At 44.4% G+C, this 18,624-nt stretch overlaps 1 protein-coding gene across 6 annotated transcripts in view; it reads right to left on the minus strand.

Annotated features, from left to right (window-relative positions):
* Nucleotides 1-18,624, minus strand: part of PIK3CA (phosphatidylinositol-4,5-bisphosphate 3-kinase catalytic subunit alpha) — a 95,266-nt gene that overhangs the window by 7,295 nt on the left and 69,347 nt on the right. For 4 of the 6 annotated variants that reach the window (XM_077290489.1, XM_077290490.1, XM_077290492.1 and 1 more), the window contains one exon: nt 15,641-15,727. The exons of the other annotated variants lie outside the window; for them this stretch is intronic. In XM_077290489.1, coding sequence (XP_077146604.1) covers nt 15,641-15,727 — 87 coding nt within the window. The remainder of the gene's footprint in view (nt 1-15,640; nt 15,728-18,624) is intronic. 6 annotated transcript variants of the gene reach the window in all.

Consider the following 18,624-nt stretch of genomic DNA (forward strand, 5'->3'; position numbering starts at 1 on the left):
TTTGGTGCTTTATAGCCCTTTTTCAAGATGGCGTCTGCTGCCTCGCTCCTGCTCATGTGATCCGCCTTCCCTGTCTTTATAAACCTGTCCATGCTTGTGTATTCTGCTTGAATCCCTGGCTCTGTGCTGCAAAAGACTGCTCCTCTCCAATAGATCCGGTTCAGCCCTTCCAGCAAACCTCTCCAGCTCTCAGTGGTGCTTTCAAGAAGCTGTGTTTGTGCTCTGTTTATCTGCCTCAGCCTGCCTGCTTAGGACACCTAAGCTCGGCCTGCTTCAGCTAATTTTGTCTGTGCAGTGGCCGTATATTTGACTGTTCTGGACTTCCTAAGAGGCTCACAGCTCTGCAATGTTTTTGGGACTCATATTCAGAGACTGCCAGCCCTGTTGTGAAATGGGTCTTCTGATCAGCATTCCCTAGTCAGTGTGTGCCTCTCCCAAGAGACTTTGCAGCAGTACTGAATATGACCTACTTCTAGCTTCTCCCCGTTTGCTGTGTTTTCTTGAACTGTGGCTCACTTGTTGCACCTACGTCTATTTGTGTAATGCAGGCTTGTTAATTGTACTCTTGTTCAGTTGACTCATTTGTCTCAAGCCAAGAGGTTCCTGAGTGTTCCACTATAATTGTTACAGGATACACAAGCCACACAAGGAATCTGCTGAGACAATGGCTGCGGAGCCTAAAATTGAACAGTTGTTTGCCACGATTAGATATCTGCAAGAAGATGTGGACGGTCTACAGAGCAAGTTAGGAGGTGTGGAACGTAATCAGTAGGTGTTTGGACAGACTCTGCAGGATCTAAGTACTGGAATGGCCGCTCAGGAAAGCAGATTAGTATAGACAGGCCTTTCAGGACTTAAGTGCTCAGATGGCGACACACGTGGCCTTACCCCCTGGGCAACCGAAGGCAGCCAGTCCACCTAAGTTGCCACCATTGCGATACAAAGGCGATCGCGACAAATTTTGTGGTTTTGTAAATCAGTGGATGTTGTATTTTGATGTGCACGCCGACGGCTTTCACACCGATCGATCTAAGGTGCTATGTATCATCATGTTATTGACATCATGAGCAATCGCCTGGGTGAATCCGATGATTGAGTCACGTGATCCACATCTAAATGTATTGGATGATTTTTTGGCAGCTTTGGCATTAATGTTTGATGACCCTAAACGCCGCGCCACTGCTGAGACCTCCTTACTCTCTTTACGCCAGAGTAAATGTTCAGTTATTGAATACGCCACTGATTTTAGAAGGCTAGTGGATACTAATTGGGATTGTTATGCTCAACTGCCTATTTTCAGGAGAGGTCTGTCTAGCATTAGAAAGGATGAGCTATCCCGTTCTGAGTCACCACAAGAGCGAGCTAGAAATGTTTATTCAACATTGTGTACGCATAGACATTCGCCTTACTGAGCGTAGATAGGAGAAATTGGCGATATTTAATCGTATGTCTAACTTTTCCCTTCCTCACAAGGAACCTGCAGGTAAAAGAACTCGGGAGACAGAGGCATGAGAGTAATGAACACCGGGAGTGCTGCCTCTGGGTAAGGCTATGCTTCTATTGCGGCCAATCTGACCACTTCCTAATCAACTGTCCCAAGCAGCCTAACAAGGTGTTAGCAACAGTAGGGGGATGAGATATCCGATGAGGAATCGGATGTCTCCGAATTTAGTCTACCTTTGAATGCTGTATTTCATTCTCTGTCTATGACTACTCCTTCCAGGGAGCAGAAGGAAAAGGACTCTCACTGTTCACTCCCAATTAAGATCTTGTGTTCTGGACAGTGGATCTCTAGTGCAGCCATGATCGACTGAGGCAGGGGGTAATTTTATGGATATTGCATTTGCCAAGGAACATGGAATAGAGATTCAGCATAGAGCCTCTCCAATTGCCATGGAGACGGTAGATGTGTCACCTTTAATCTCTGGGCCTGTTGATCAGGAGACCATACCTCTTGCCATTTTGTTGGAGCCAGACCATCAGGAGCAGCTTTCTTTTTATTAATCTCTTATTTTCCTGTGATTCTAGGCATTCCTTGGCTGCTTTCACAGAATCCAACTATCAACTGGGAGACCAAAGAAATTTCATTTCCAATAAGGAGTGATTCAGCATTAACGGAAACTGTTCCGAAGTCCCTTGATTCGGAACCTCCTGAACCGGTATTCACTTTACCTTCTGTGTATAAGGAATTCTATGAAATCGGTCATATGAAGAAAGCAGATCAGCTTCCTCCACATAGGCATCATGATTGTCCTATTGAATTGCTTCCAGGAGCAGCTATTCCTTTCAGTGACGTATATCCATTGGCAGCTCCTGAGCTCCAAGCTTTGAAGGAGTATATTGATGAAAATTTGGCCAAGGGCTTTATACGTCCTCCTTCCTCATCGGCAGGGGTGCCTATCTTTTCTGTAAAAAAGAAGGCTGGGACCCCAAGACCCTATATCGATTATTGGGAACTCCCTAAGATGACCATCCGGAATTGGTATCCCTTGCCATTGAATCCAGAATTATTGGAAAGAATCTATTAAGCCAAAGTATTCTCTAAATTGGATCTTCGAGGGGCCCATAATCTGATACATATCCGTCCTGGTGATGAATGGAAGACGGCATTCAGATGTCGGTATGAACATTTTGAATACTTGGTGATTCCTTTTGGGCTGTGCAATACCCCTGCAACTTTTCAACATCTTGCAAATGATATGTTTAGAGATTTACTGGCCAAGTTAGTTATCTATCTGGACGACATTCTAATTTTTTTCTGACTCTTACAGGAGCATCAAGAACACGTCAAATTGGTTTTGAAGTGTTTGCAAGCGAACAATCTTTATATTAAGCTGGAGAAGTGTGAGCTTCATCGTTCTGAGATCCAATTCTTAGGTTAGCTCATCTCTCCAGGGGCTAAACATGGAATCCGGTAAGATTCAAGCAATCCTTGATTAACTGGTGCCCAAGAACGTTAAGGAAGATCAAACGCAAATCAAATGCAAATTTTTATAGACTTTTCATTTGAAATTTTTTAGAGATTGTCCATCCCATCTCTTCTCTAAGGAGAGATCTTTTACAGGGAGTCTGTCACCCCCAAAATCGTATATATGAGCTGCGGTAACCGGCATCAGGGGGCTTATCTACAGCATTCTGTAATGCTGTAGATAAGCCCCCGATGTAACCTGAAAGATGAGAAATAAAGGTTTTATTATACCCACCCAGGGGCGGTCCCCGCTGCGGTCCGGTCCAGCGCCTCCTATCTACATCAGATGACGTCCTCTTGTCTTCTTGCCGCGGCTCCGGCACACTTTGTCTGCCCTATTGAGGGCAAAGCAAAGTACTGCAGTGCACAGGAAAAGGTCAGAGAGGCCCGCCGCCTGCGCACTGCAGTACTTTGCTCTGCCCTCAACAGGGCAAAGTACACCTGCGCCGCGGCAAGAGGACAAGAAGAGGACGTCATTTGATGAAGATAGGAGGCGCTGGACCGTACTGCGACGCCCATCGGACCCGGACCGCAGCGGGGACCTTTAAGTGGTGTTCACAAGTCTTAGGAAGCTTTTGATTGGCTCAAGTCATGTTTCACTTCAGCTCCAATTTTGATTCATCCGGACCCAGCACTTCTTTTCATTGTAGAAGTGGATGCTTCTGATTGGCTCCCAACGCTCATTCTCTCTCAAAGAACTGGAGAGAAGACTCTGTTACATCCTTGTGCTTTCTTCTCCTGTAGACTTACCCATGCAGTTAGGAATTACGATGTGGGAGACAAGGAACTTCTGGCGATAACTGCGGCCTTTAAGGAATGGATGCACTATCTGCAAGGGGCCGCACAACAGATCGTAGTGCTGACTGATCATCGCAATGTAGAATTCCTCAGATCTGCTAAACATCTGTCTCCATGTCAGGCTTGGTAGAACTTTTTAAACCAATTTAAAATTTTGTTATATTGTACCATCCAGGTTCTCGTAATGGGAAGGCTGATGCTTTGTCCTGAATCTATTCTGCGGATTCCGAACCTGGGTCCCCACCCAAGACTAAGTTATCGGATGCCAACTTCATCGGAATAATCAATGATCCAGACCTGTGTACGGAGATCAAGGAGGCTTATGGTGATGATGTATTTCTTGCTAACCCGCCTGTGGATCTCAATCTTGTCCTTAAGGGAGGCTTGTGGGTCCGTGACCGACGTATCTACATTCCTGAGGCCGTATGTCTGCAGATCCTCAAGTTGGTACATGACTCCAAGTTGGTTGGTCAAAGGGGGGTACAGAATACAAGAATTCCTGAACCGATTTTTCTGGTGGCCAACTTGCCTGAAGGATACTAAGGATTATGTTCTCTCTTGCAAGGTATGAGCTCGTTATAAGACTCCACGTGCTTCTCCTATGGGTCTACTTTAACCACTACCAGTTCCATCTCGTCCGTGGGGGTCAATCTCTATGGACTTCATTGTGGATGTTCCTACATCTGGTGGCATGAATACGATCCTAGTGGTGGTCGATCGTCTGACTAAGGCTGCTAATTTTGTTCATTCTGCCTGCCTCCCCTCGGCTAAGGACAGGGTGGATAAAAATCAATGTTTTTAAAAAAAAATTAAAAAAAATCGGATTTTTTTGATTTAAATCGGATTTTTTTCAATAAACTGCTTTTTGAGGAAAATATTTTACCAGCCAAAGGTTCTTCCATCATGAGATAAAGCTGAGTTGTTTAACTCAGTAGAATAAAGGCTGTATATGTGTAACATTCACAATGCCATGCTCTTCCAGAGGTTTCTGTAGGATTAGTGGGCAGTTTCTCTCCTATATTATCACAGACGCTCGCTTTACTTACGCAGTTCTCAAAACTGAATTTGAATCCGCAGAGGTCCCAGCCTCTTCTTCATGGCAAAAATGTTACAACATGAACAGAGTTGAGAAAAAGACCTTAATCCTATTGTTCTACAAACCTATGAATACAGAATCAACCCCTTCAGTGCCAAGTCCAAGAAGTTAGACAATATGTTTGATTGTTTGGAGTGGAATAGATCTGCACAACACAAGAAGAATGTGAATCTAAGTGTTTTGAGGAAGAAGGGCAAGCAGACAAAAAAATGAAAGTGAAACTTTGAGCACAATACTGCAGCATAGCCACAGACAGACAAGTCTGGATCTGTTTGTGTGTACGATCTGAGGTTTATTACATTCTTTCCTTATAATGGCAGCAGGCCGTAAAAGAGACCCAGTTTGGGAATATTTTAATGAAGCTCCTTCGCCTATCGGTAAGGCAGGCATGCGTGCAAAATGCAATCGATGCAACAAAGAGATGCAAGGCCTGGTGGCGTGAATGAGGCAACATCATGAGAAGTGCGGTGATGAAGATGACCAAAGAAACACTTCACTATCAACATCTTCATTTCCCTTCTGGTTGCAGTTTTCATAATGTGATTTCAAACGGCAAACAAGTCCTTGGATATCCTTTTGACAGTATTTGCACTTTGCTCTTGCACCTTTCTTTCCAAGATCTGCTGCTGGCATCTCAACAAAATGAACCCAAATAGGGTCTCTCTTACGACCTGCCATGGCTCACACAGATCACTTATGAAGTTTGATTGTTACTACAGCCAAGTACTGCTGACTATCCAACAAGTTTGGGCATGTCAACTGAATGGAAAAAGAAACTAAACCAAAAGTGAAACCAAGCTAGAAGTGTGGAATTAAAGGGGCAGTATGAACAAAATGTGGAGGCTATTAATAGTTTATACAATTAAGACATGCTGCTTTTAAACACCTACCTATTGCCATATAGTAAAACAAAAAAGATTTTTACTTACTTTGGGGTCCCCCCCTCACCCTGGCGTTAGATCGTTGCCCCTAGTTTCGTCCGTGTAACTATGGGCGCACATGCGCACTGCTCTCACTTCTCATTTTAATCGTGATTTATATTAAAAAAACCCTTTTGATTTAAATCAGTGATTTAAATCATGATTAAAATCATGATTTAAATCGATCCGATTTAAATAGAAAAAAATCTTTTGATTTAAATCGTGATTTAAATCATGATTTAAATCGGCGTGATTTAAATCAATCCACCCTGGCTAAGGAGACTGTGAACTTAGTGATACAGAATATTTTTCGGCTGCATGGGATCCCAGATGAAGTTATCTCTGACCGTGGAGAACAATTCACCTCAATATTCTGGAAGGGGTTTTGTTCTGCGCTTAATATTAATGTCGGTCTTTCTTCCGCATATCACCCTCAGATGAATGGTCAGACCGAGCGATCCAATCAGACTTTGGGGCAATATCTACGACGCTACATCTGCCCTCTTCAGGATGATTGGTTGGAGCTACTTCTTTTAGCGGAATTCTCCTACAATAATTCTCAGAATGCCTCCACTAGGGCAACGCCTTTCTTCGATAATGTAGGTTATAATCCGAGCATCTTTCCTAGATCTCCGATGGATGTTCCGGCAGTGGAAGAGAGGTTAACTGCTTTGAGGGAGAATCTGCAATCCTTAAAAGAATCATTAACTTCAGCTCAGGAACGTTACAAGAGATCGGCTGATAGATTCTGGAAGCTGGCACCCATGTTCAAGTTAGGAGACTCAGTGCGATTATCCACTAAAAATCTAAGATTGAACATTCCTTCACAGAAAGTGGGATAGAAGTTCATCGGTCCTTTCAAGATCAGCGGTATCGTAAGTTCTGTGGCCTGCGGTCTAAAGCTTCCGAGGACTATGAAGGTACACCAGTATTTCATGTCTTTCTCTTGAAGCCTGTCTCACCCAATTACTTCCAGTGACACGTGGTGACCCCTCCACAACCTGTACTGGTAGATGGGCAGGAGCAATTCTTGGTGGAGGAAATCATTGATTCCAGGATCCGCTAGTAATCGACTTCAGTATCTTATAAGATGGCAGGGGTATCCATCTGAGGAGGACTCTTGGGAACCCGTGGCCAACATCTGTGCCCCGCAGAAGATTACTCCGTTCCATCAACAATACCCTGAGAAATCAGGTCTAGGATCGTTGTGAGGCCGCTGTTAAGGAGGGAGTAATGTCAGGACTCTGGATTCCCTGTGGCTCTTTGGTGCTTTATAGCCCTTTTTCAAGATGGCATCTGCTGCCTCGCTCCTGCTCATGTGATCTGCCTTCCCTGTCTTTATAACCCTAGTTTGCCTTCCAGTCAATGCTTGTGTATTCTGCTTGAATCCCCTTGAATCCCTGGCTCTGTGCTGCAGGAGACTGCTCCTCTCCATAGAATCCAGTTCATCCCTTCCAGCAAACTTCTCCAGCTCTCAATGGTGCTTGCAACAAGCTGTGTTTGTGCTCTCTTCATCTGCCTCAGCCTGCCTGCTTAGGACACGTAAGCTTGGCCTGCTTCAGCTAATTTTGTCTGTGTACAGTGGCAGTATTTTTTACTGTTCTGGACTTCCTAAGAGGCACACAGCTCTGCACTGTTTTTGGGACTCTTATTCAGAGACTGCCAGCTCTATTGTTAACTGGGTCTTCTGATCAGCATTCCCTAGTGTTTGCCTCTCCCAAGAGACTTTGCAGCAGTACTGCATATGAATTACTTCTAGTTTCTCGCTGTGTGTTCTTGAACTGTTGCTCACTTCCTGCACCTACGCCTATTTGTGTAATACAGACTTGTTAATCGTACTCTTGTTCAGTTGACTCATTTGTCTCAAGCCAAGAAGTTCCTGAGTGTTCCACTATAATTGTTGCACACTGGGATTTTTGCCCATTCCTGAAGGCAAAACTGCTCCAGCTACTTAGATGGTTTCCTCTGGTGAAAAGCAATCTTCAAGTCTGACCACAGAGACTCAATTGGATTAAGGTCTGAGCTTTGACTAGGCAACAAAAATGTTTACACGATTCCCCTTAAACTCGAGTGTTAGGGTACCGTCACACAGTACCATTTACATCGCTACGACGGCACGATTCGTGACGTCGTAGCATCGTATGATTATCGCTCCAGCGTCGTAGACTGCGGTCACACGTTGCAATCACGGCGCTGGAGCGATGCCGAAGTCCCCGGGTAACCAGGGTAAACATCGGGTTACTAAGCGCAGGGCCGCGCTTAGTAACCCGATGTTTACCCTGGTTACCAGCGTAAACGTAAAAAAAAAAACAAACAGTACATACTTACATTCCGGTGTCTGTCCCCCGGCGTTCTGCTTCTCTCCACTGTGTAAGCGCCATAGCCGGAAAGCACAGCGGTGACGTCACCGCGTCACCGCTGTGCTCGCTTTCCGGCTTGCCGGCGCTCACAGTGCAGAGAAGCTGAGACGCCGGAGGACAGACACCGGAATGTGAGTATGTACTGTTTTTTTTTTTTACGTTTACGCTGGTAACCACGGTAAACATCGGGTTACTAAGCGCGGCCCTGCGCTTAGTTACCCGATGTTTACCCTGGTTACAAGCGAACACATCGCTGGATCGCTGTCACACACACACAACGATCCAGCGATGTCAGCGGGTGATCAAGCGACGAAAGAAAGTTCCATACGATCTGCTACGACGTACGATTCTCAGCAGGGTCCCTGATCGCTGCTGCGTGTCAGACACTGCGATATCGTATGGATATCGCTAGAACGTCACGAATCGTACCGTCGTAGCGATCAAAATGGCACTGTGTGACGGTACCCTTACTTTAGCAGCATGCTTTGAGTGATTGTCTTGCTAGAAAGTAAACCTCCGTCCAAGTCTGAAAATCACTGACAAAAAGGTTTTGCTTAAGAATATCCATGTATTTTGCACCATCCATCTTCCCCTCGACTCAGACCATTTTTCCTGTCATCAAAAGACAACTCCACATTATGATGCTGCTACCAACATGTTTCACTATGGGAATATGTTCTTGGGGTAATGAGCGGTGTTGGTTTTGCGCCAGACATATCGTTTACCATGGTGGCCAAAAAGTTCAATTTTGGTTTTATCTGACCACAGAACCTTCCTCCATACATTTGGGAGTCTCGCACGTCCTTTGGCAAACTCAAAACAATCCTTACAATTTGTGTGTGTAAGTTAAGCTTTTTACTGCCCACTCTTCCATAAAGGCCACCTCTATGGAGTTTACGGCTTATTGTGGTTTCATGATCAGATACTCGAGTCTCTGCTTGGGAACTCGACAGCTTCTTCAGGGTTACCTTTGGTCTCTATACTACCTCTCTGATTAATGCCCTTCTTGCCCGGGCTGAGAGTTTGGTGGGATGCTCTCTCTTGGCAGATTGTGATACAATGTGCTTTTAATCTGTGGATAATGGATTTAATGGTGCTACGGGGAATTCTCACACCTCCCTTCAGTCCTGATGCACGTGCTGCCAAGACGGCACTGACCACCAGAAAGGATGTGAAGAAACAAGATAGGAGTTGTAAATAGAGAGAGGCATTGTGGGAATTACAGCTTCAGAACATGAATGTACAGTATATAATAACAATAGCCTGTAGACGGCAGCAAAAGGACAACACTGTAACCATCATATCTATATAGGATAAATGAATAAATTAGGACATCACATTAGGCAAAGGTCACCAATAGCTGAACAGCACACTCCCCATCAAATCCCTGGCTTTCACTAAATTAACAGTCTTGAAGGGGAGGCGTTTTCCTGAAGTTCACTGAAGGATACCTCAACCTGAAAGACAAAAACAATGCATGCAAAACAATAATAACATTAACGTATGAACGAGGTAGATAAAGATCTATAAAAAGTTCCTGGAATAATTCAATGGATAGCCCATCTTCGGATTGGATAAGCCGTACTAGGCCAGTGACTCCAACTCCATTGTGAGCCAATGGTTCAAGTTCCAGAGCAGTCAGATGAGCGTCTTAAGGGGTCTGAAAGGTCCTTCTGGCTGGATGGAGAATACTCAACCGGTTTCAGTAAAATAGCTTCCGATATAAACGTAATGAAAGATTTGGAGCCATCCTGCTTGATAACTTTCACTTCTCCTTTGCGCACCTTACCATTTCCACTTGGAAATGTTTTTGATAGAAGTCCTATAGGCCATGCTTTACTTTCCACCTTCTGGTCCGAGCTTACAAGATCTACTTGTAAGCTCGGTTTAACTTGTTGACATTTTCTTCATCCTTGGAGGAGAGTAAGGTACTCCCTCTTCCATCTACTACAGAAAATGTTGGACACATGCTGTACATGTTTCCAAAGTCTCTGATATTTGTTACCGGACAGAGTCTTCAAATGGGCTAGGAACAGTTCCATGTTTCTGAGTGTTGAGAGTTGCTGGAGCATGGATAGCACTAGATTATGGATCCATAGATAAAGGAACAAGAGGTCTTTAGTTCACAATAGCAAACACTTCAGCTAAGAAAGACGTCAAGGTCTCCTCATTGAGTCTTGAAAGGTTTGAGTCAATCATAGACTTCAATTATGGCCATCATTCCTTCCCATAATCTGTCCATATGGGAAACGTGAGGAGGGTTGCAGACCCACAAACAACCATTATTTGCCAAGAAGTCCTGGACTGGTGTTCAATTCAATTGTAATTCTCCACAGGCACCTATGAAGTTGGTTCCACGATCAGATCTCCATTGCTTTACTGGTCCTCTGATGGCCAGCGATCGTATTAAGGTGTTGATAAAACTGGAGGAATCCATGGGATTCTATCACTTCTATGTGTATCGCTCATACACTCGTGCATGTGAACAACACTGCCCATCGTTTACTCTGCATGTTCGCCTCTGGATCAACATGTGCAGAATTCTCATAGGCCAAAAACATCCAAACCAATGTGGGTAAATGGTGGCTCTTTGCTTGTCCTATCAGCAGGTAAATCAGACATCTGTTGTTGCAGTTTTCCTCTGGTCTTTCAACAATGAACACAAAGATGAATTAAATGGGAAGCCTGTATCTTTGCTCCCACCGTCCAAAGGCGCACAGCTCTTAAAAGCACCTTCACAGAAATGTCTGCCTTGATTTATCTTTTTGTGGTAATACCGTATCTGAGTGGTAATCTATAAACAGCCAGGAATAATTAAAGGATTCTTTTCGACATCCTCCAACTTGGCCTTGTTTAAACGACCACTGACACTCAGTAAACCCTTATTGTCAATTGCTGAATTTACGTAGACAATGGAGTTGTTTTTATGAATATCTTTCTTTTTACGTATACATTCCAGTTTCTTGTGAAAAACATCCTGCTGCACATTACATATAACTCAGAGCAATGTCTTCTGTAGAGAGGATTTTGACATATGCACCAACCGCAACAATCAGCATTCCTGTTCTTATTACAATAGCATTGTTAAATGTGGACTAAACTTGCAATGGCGGGAACAAACCATGTCCACCTGGAAAAGCGATCGCCACCAAGTCCAAAGAGAAGGTTAAGGGTGCTGACATAAGGACGGATCTCGGGGGTCAATGTCTGGATCCTGAAAGCTGAAACTATCTTCATTGGTAGTCTCTTCAGACTGGTCACAAAGGGGCCCCGGTCCTGTTAACTAAGAAGAATTTGTGAAAACACCAATAGACACTGGCCTAGTAGCAAGGTCAGCAGGGTTAAAATGGGATGGAACATACTGCCATTAGTGTTGAGCGATACCGTCCGATACTTGAAAGTATCGGTATCGGAAAGTATCGGCCGATACCGGCAAAGTATCGGATCCAATCCGATACCGATACCCGATACCAATACAAGTCAATGGGACTCAAGTATCGGACGGTATTCCTGATGGTTCCCAGGGTCTGAAGGAGAGGAAACTCTCCTTCAGACCCTGGGATCCATATAAATGTGTAAAATAAAGAATTAAAATAAAAAATATTGCTATACTCACCTGTCCGACGCAGCCTGGACCTCAGCGAGGGAACCGGCAGCGTTGTTTGTTTAAAATTCGCGCTTTTACTTGGTTACGTGAAGTCCCGGCTTGTGATTGGTCAGGGCGGCCATGTTGCCGGGACGCGGACCAATCACAAGCCGTGACGTCATGGGAGGCTGGACACGCGCGCATTTTAAAATGGGCGCGTGTCCAGCCTCCCGTGACGTCCCGGCTTGTGATTGGTTGCGGCGCGGTCAACCAATCACAAGCCGGGAGGCTGGACACGCGCATTTTAAAATGCGTTTTAAAATGCGCGCGTGTCCAAATTGTACACTTATTTATATGTATACAGAAGTATGATGTTTTCAACCCTGTAGTTTGGCTTAGCTTGGCACTTTTTGATGTATTGCGAGGCTCAGGTCTTGATTGTGAGCTTGGTACACACTTGTGATTGGTTGACCGCGCCGCAACCAATCACAAGCCGGGACGTCACGGGAGGCTGGACACGCGCCCATTTTAAAATGCGCGCGTGTCCAGCCTCCCGGCTTGTGATTGGTTGACCGCGCCGCAACCAATCACAAGCCGGGACGTCACGGGAGGCTGGACGCGCGCATTTTAAAATGCGCGCGTGTCCAGCCTCCCGTGACGTCACGGCTTGTGATTGGTCGCGGCGGCCATGTTGCCGGGACGCGGACCAATCACAGCAAGCCGTGACGTAATTTCAGGTCCTGCAGGATTTTAAAATTACGTTCCGGCGTTGTGATTGGTCCGCGTCCCGGCAACATGGCCGCCGCGACCAATCACAAGCCGGGACGTCACGGGAGGCTGGACACGCGCGCATTTTAAAATGTGCGCGTGTCCAGCCTCCCGTGACGTCCCGGCTTGTGATTGGTTACGTCGCCCATGTGACCACGACGCGCCCAATCACAACGCCGGAACGTAATTTTAAAATCCTGCAAGGACCTGAAATTACGTCACGGCTTGCTGTGATTGGTCCGCGTCCCGGCAACATGGCCGCCGCGACCAATCACAAGCCGGGACTTCACGTAACCAAGTAAACGCGCGAATTTTAAACAAACAACGCTGCCGGTTCCCTCGCTGAGGTCCGGGCTGCGTCGGAGAGGTGAGTATAGCAATATTTTTTATTTTAATTCTCTCTTTTACACATTATTACATTAATGTTGTTTCGATACCCGATACCACAAAAGTATCGGATCTCGGTATCGGAATTCCGATACAGCAAGTATCGGCCGATACCCGATACTTGCAGTATCGGAATGCTCAACACTAACTGCCATTGTTTAGGTTTAGACGATTTCCCGATTCTTTCAACGTGGTTACTCATATAGATGCTTTTTTTCTGGTTGTATTTGTAACCCAGCACGACCATTTTGTCTATGAAGAATTTTGTGTCATTCACGTGAAAAGCTAGTTCACTCTGTATGAAGTCTGCGATCTCTAGGGCTATTATAGTCCTACAGATTTCAAGTCTGGGTATGGTGTGCTCAGGTGTAGTAGACAATTTAGCATTCCCAAATGTCAATCCAACATGAGCTTCAGTGTTAAGAGTCTATAACCTTTAAATAGCCAGCATCTGCAATAGCTTCAGTACAGGCGTTAGAGAATATATGGATCTCTTCCCTTTGACTCATAGCAAGGGATACTGGAGTGTGACAAAGTGGTATGTGGATCCTATCCAAGGCACAAAGATTCACTCCAAGAACTTCACTTTAGTTGTTTGTCAGCAGGCAGTGGGGCAACCCAGTCCTTAATAGACTAAGAGGTATCTTAGCAGAAGCTTGCCTTGTATAGTTTGGAGTGTAACAAATTCGAGTGGATCGCAGACCGTTCGCCACTGACAGAACCTCACGCTTAGTAAACGTTTTATTCTGCGCAACTAACCTGAAAGCCGAAGTCGTCCTTCAACAAATTCCATCTTAAGCCCAGACTTCCCTGTACTGGTGGATTTTCTGAGCCTAGATTCAAGTCGCCTAATTCTGCAGCATGATCATTATCATGATCATTCATGATGACAGCACTGAGGCAATTTTATGCAATCTCAGATGAGCTCTAGAAAGCATACCTTGTGTCCGTTTGAGCATCTTTGGCTTCTTCTGCTGTGGGCACGGATTGAGTCAGTCGTCCACATGGAAGTCCTTTTCAACAAACTGTTGGGCATTCTTTCCATACTTCAAAATCGCCATCTGACAGTCCTACGTAGGTCGCATGTAGAGACTGTAGGTAGAAGGACGGTTTCTGAAAATGTGCACCTTCAGGTGATATCCAACCATTTTCCTTGTTGGTGTCATTGTCTCTGTGCCATAGAAACCGGAGATCATTTTCTGATCTTGAAGCAAGAGGAGACGATGGAATATTTATTCATTATCAGCCGCAATAGCGACTGGCTCCTTTCTGAATCTCATGAGCACTCCCATCAGGTTATTAGGTCAGGACCAGTGAGAACATAGTTCAGAGATACACCATGATTTGCTTTCTTGGATGACATACTCCAAAGGAAGGGAAATACCAGCATTCTTCATTCTCTTGCAAGGGTGGAGCTGGCTTTGCTGGGTCATTGCAAAATAAACTTGTCCATAAAGGCTACAAAATGATCCTTCATTTCAGGCTTGTTTCTTAATGTTATCTGCAGTGAGATGAACTTGGATAAAACCTGTTCTCAGTTGTTAGGAAGCTTGGCTCTTGCAGTATTGAAGGAGAAGGGAGCAAACCAACCGTTAAAAAAAAGGAGCAACCCAGCGGTCAGATAAGTTCTTGAAGAATCCACTGTTCATTAATTTCATAAACTCCTGGTCGTCTATACACTGTTTTCGTTAAGTAGTCACCAGTAGGAATGGTGTTAAACTCTTTGAGGAGGTTGGAGAACCTTTCACTTCATAGTGATTACAACATGGCTTAAAGCGAATTGTGTGAACATTCGGGGCAGATAAGTTTTAAAGGAGTCGACTTTGAATGCCTTGTGACTTATCCAAACATACATCGTCTACAATTACCTAGCCTAGATCAAGTCTTTGGGCATATAGAGCAGGAGCATCATCTGTGCCATTGCATTATTGACACCTTGTGAACCTTCAGAATGTCCCTTCCGAGTAGGATTAGAATATCTGCATTCGTATCCAGAGGAGGAATTTTGATAGGTGCCTCAAGTCATAATGATTAAGAGCGGCTTCTGGAGTGGGAATGTCTTCACTGTTCTCAGGTATCTGGTCACATTCAATTAAGGTTGGCAAGGGTATCTGCATGTTCCCCTTGATTGAAGAGACAATATACCCAGAGGCTCTCCTACCAGAAGTCTCAACACAAACTGAGCAGGTGTTGGGCTTTGCTAGAGACCGGTTGCTTTGCTTATCTATAATTGCAAAAATTCTGGAGGGCTTGTTCAGTTGTCCTTCTGGAAAGACCTTGACCAGACATACCTTGGCACAGCATTTAGGATTAGTCCCTTCTCTACATACTTCAATACATGAGGAGGAAACAGCAGTTGCAGTTGGACTAGGAGCTTGTGGCAGGGATGGATGCTAGAGAAGGTTGTGAATTGTGTGGAGCTTGTGTGGGATGAATAGACGTAACGGGTTTGTCACTACTGCATTCAGTGAACTTAATGACAGCCTTACAGTCCTTAAGCAATTTGGTCTGAGGAGGCAAAACACTTACAACATATCCCAAGCTCCGTAAGAGTGAGTATCTCTATGTTCCTGCAAAGTCATGCCTGGAGTCCACAACATTCCTTAAGTGGGTGAGGCTTTTTGTGGATAGGGAACATACAGTTGCTGTCCATAACTTTAGGAGTAACAGCATTTGGTTTAGTGAAGGAGGGTGCAGTAAGTAAAACGCAAGTCTTTCTCACGGATACTGAAACGTTTGGTAGTAATGTTATCATACCTTGCAGTTGATGAAGTAGCTGGTTGAGTAGGTTCAGTGGAGTCGAAGCTGGGATCATTCTTCTTCCGAGCTTGATCACTGACGAACCTGGAAAAATGCAAAAAGTGAGGAAATGACATTATGTTCTTTTATACCTTGAGCTGTGGTCTGCCCATTTCTCTTGCATGCTGTATGGCAACTCGAACACTATTGGATTCATGCCATGAGCAGTGTCAAGATAACTCAGTCCTGAAAGACAAGGGTCAAATTTTGACAATTCTATTTCTTTTAGCAGGTCGCTTAGATCTTGAAGTTTCTGATTTTCTTTGTTAATTATCTTTAGGAAGGTTTGCAGTCTCTTAAAATAAGGCACTTTCTATGGCTTCTGAGGTTTGTTCCAGTAACTCCCATGCTGCAATAAATAAGACCTGCATCTGAATGGTCCACATGAACTGCTCTTATTGTCTTGACACACTCTGCTAATTCAGGGCCTAACCAGTTAAGCAAAACCAGGTGTTCCTTGGCGGTGAGGTCTTGGATTAATGCATGAAAAGTCGACTTCTAAGCTCTATAGTTCTTGGCATGACCAGCAAAGTTTGAGAGACTGATGTTTATCAACTCCCTACAAATCATGTACAGTCATAGTTACAGGATCAATTTGTGGTATCCCTGGGGAATGTAAGTTCTCTGGCTTATATGACTGACGTATCAGGACAAAATGATGCGGAATGAGGGTTAAGCAGCTGTTTAGTCTCTAGAGGGTCTACTGGCTGTGGCCTAAATTGTGGGTTAGTGCTGGAAGTTACCTTGTCAGTAGTAGGCGGTGACATCCCTTGCCTTACGGGTACATCGATGTGGCAGAAAGGAGGGGGCGCAGGTACAGATGGTAAATGTCTTAGCATGTAGTCAGTAGTGCAATCAGCTGGGTCTTCCACTTCTGGAATGAGGCAGTCCATATCAGCATCTTGACCTAGCGCTTGTTCAAGGACTTTCAGTTTATTGAAGCCTGTTGCTTCTTCCCTTTCTGCTTTGAGTATTTTTAATTGGGCCGCCATCTTGTTTTTTGTGGGGGCTCCCATCTCTTCTTCCTGCCTTTTAAATTAGGCTTCCATCTAATTTCTTTGGACTTTCATCTATGCTTCCTTCTTAGCAAAATATTTTCTAACTGTAGCTTCCGCTGCAGTTGTGTAGATTTCTAGTAGCTTGTAAGACAATATTGACCTCCTAGAGTCAGATGATCTAGAAGATTGAGATGTGATTTTGGTCGATGTTATACAATGTGTCCTAACCTCTCACAGGTGTGAGATGCTGAGTTCTGCCTTATCCAGGGCATCTCGCACTAATGCGGTCTTTTCATTTAGAAGAGTATCATTCTGCTAGATCTGCTGTGGCATCATCCATGTTACAGGTATCGAACATCTGCAGCAGATAAAATAATTCAATGAGGCGGTTAAATCTGCTGCATCACTGTTACAGCATGGAAGATCTGCTAAATAGTGATCTACTTGGCCCCATAAATCATAGGTTGTCACAGACGTCATCTCTAGTTCTCTCAAAGTTCTCTCTGACGTTTGGTGTAAGTTTGGCTATACGTTTCAGACATACACCATATTGTGCAGTAAGTGTGGACTCTACTCCTGGTGCATCTGTGTTATCGGGAACATGATGCGCTTGCCTCAGAGAGATCCATTGAGATTTTCGTGGACATGCCTTAGCCAAGATGGTGGACGGTTATAGACTGGATATCAGACAACGCATATGTACACAGACACTGTAGGCTTAGGTCTCCCGTTATTAGTATTCTGCTACTGATGTACGTAGGTGAGATGAGTCTGTGGGATGTGAGCACAGATCTCTGTACAAGAAATGGAAGATAGCGTTACTCGCTACTCTTTCCTCCTATGCGTGACCGGCTGCAAGTAGTTAATCCAGGAAGGACAATGCAGTGATGAACTTTAGCCAATTTTATTCACAATACCTTGGTGAGATGAAGTAATGTGTCAGGGAACATTAAGGGATGAAGAAGAGGTAGAATGTGAAGGGTAGAGAATAGAGGTAACAAGAGAATCCTGTCACGGGTAGAGAGGAGTGAAAATGTTCGCCAATCTCAAATTCGGCATGAATAAAGCACATTCGGATTTATGTTCACTTTCACAAACATTTTTACTCTAAGTCGGCAAATGATCACGTTTCCACTAATGTTTTTATTACTTTGGCGAGGATAGTGGTGCTGTAAGATGAGCGGGGGTAAGGGTGGAGGTGACATGTTTAAAGAGGGGAGAGAGTGTTGAGAGGAGCGGTATGCTTTTTTTTTCTCTCATCTTTGTGTCTGTTGATTCCGGCAGTCAATCAAGGTGCAGAAATCATCCACAAATTCATGACACAAGATCTTCTGTGATTGGCTGCTAAAGTCACATGTCCCTGGCCATATAAAAAGCGGACATCTTGTTTTGCTGGTGTCATTGGCACAGTGCAGAGAGGTCGCTTCTACGCTAGTGCTGCTGCAGAAAGTGAACTTGTTAACTAGACAGGATCCTGTCCTGTGTGAAATCGACCTTCCAGAATCCAAAAAACTGTGGCAGTCTCAGGAGGCACCATTTGCTACTACAAATCGTTTGTGATCAAACGGTTTTAGGGGCAAATCAGAAGGCCAGATTTCCACATAAAAATAGTTAGGCCTAATATTGGGGTGTAGCCACGAGGTCCAATTAGCCAATTCAAATATTTTGGGATAACAGTCTGGTGCAGGCACCAGACCTCAATTCATAATCCAAATCATTTGGGATAATTATGTGGTATAGCCACACTATATCAGCCAATAAATACTGATTATTAATTTAGTCATAGGTGACCGACAGGTCTGGGATTAGGGTTGTTAAACAAATGGTTAAAAGAGGGGAAGAGTACATACAACATGAGTGGGAAAAAGCAAGGTCATGCTGTTCGACCTGTACGTGGGTTAGGTGTTAATGTTCATGGAAGCTCAAGTGAACAAAACACTGTCT

Source organism: Ranitomeya variabilis, chromosome 2, assembly GCF_051348905.1.
Source record: "Ranitomeya variabilis isolate aRanVar5 chromosome 2, aRanVar5.hap1, whole genome shotgun sequence".
NCBI classification, from domain to species: domain Eukaryota; kingdom Metazoa; phylum Chordata; class Amphibia; order Anura; family Dendrobatidae; genus Ranitomeya; species Ranitomeya variabilis.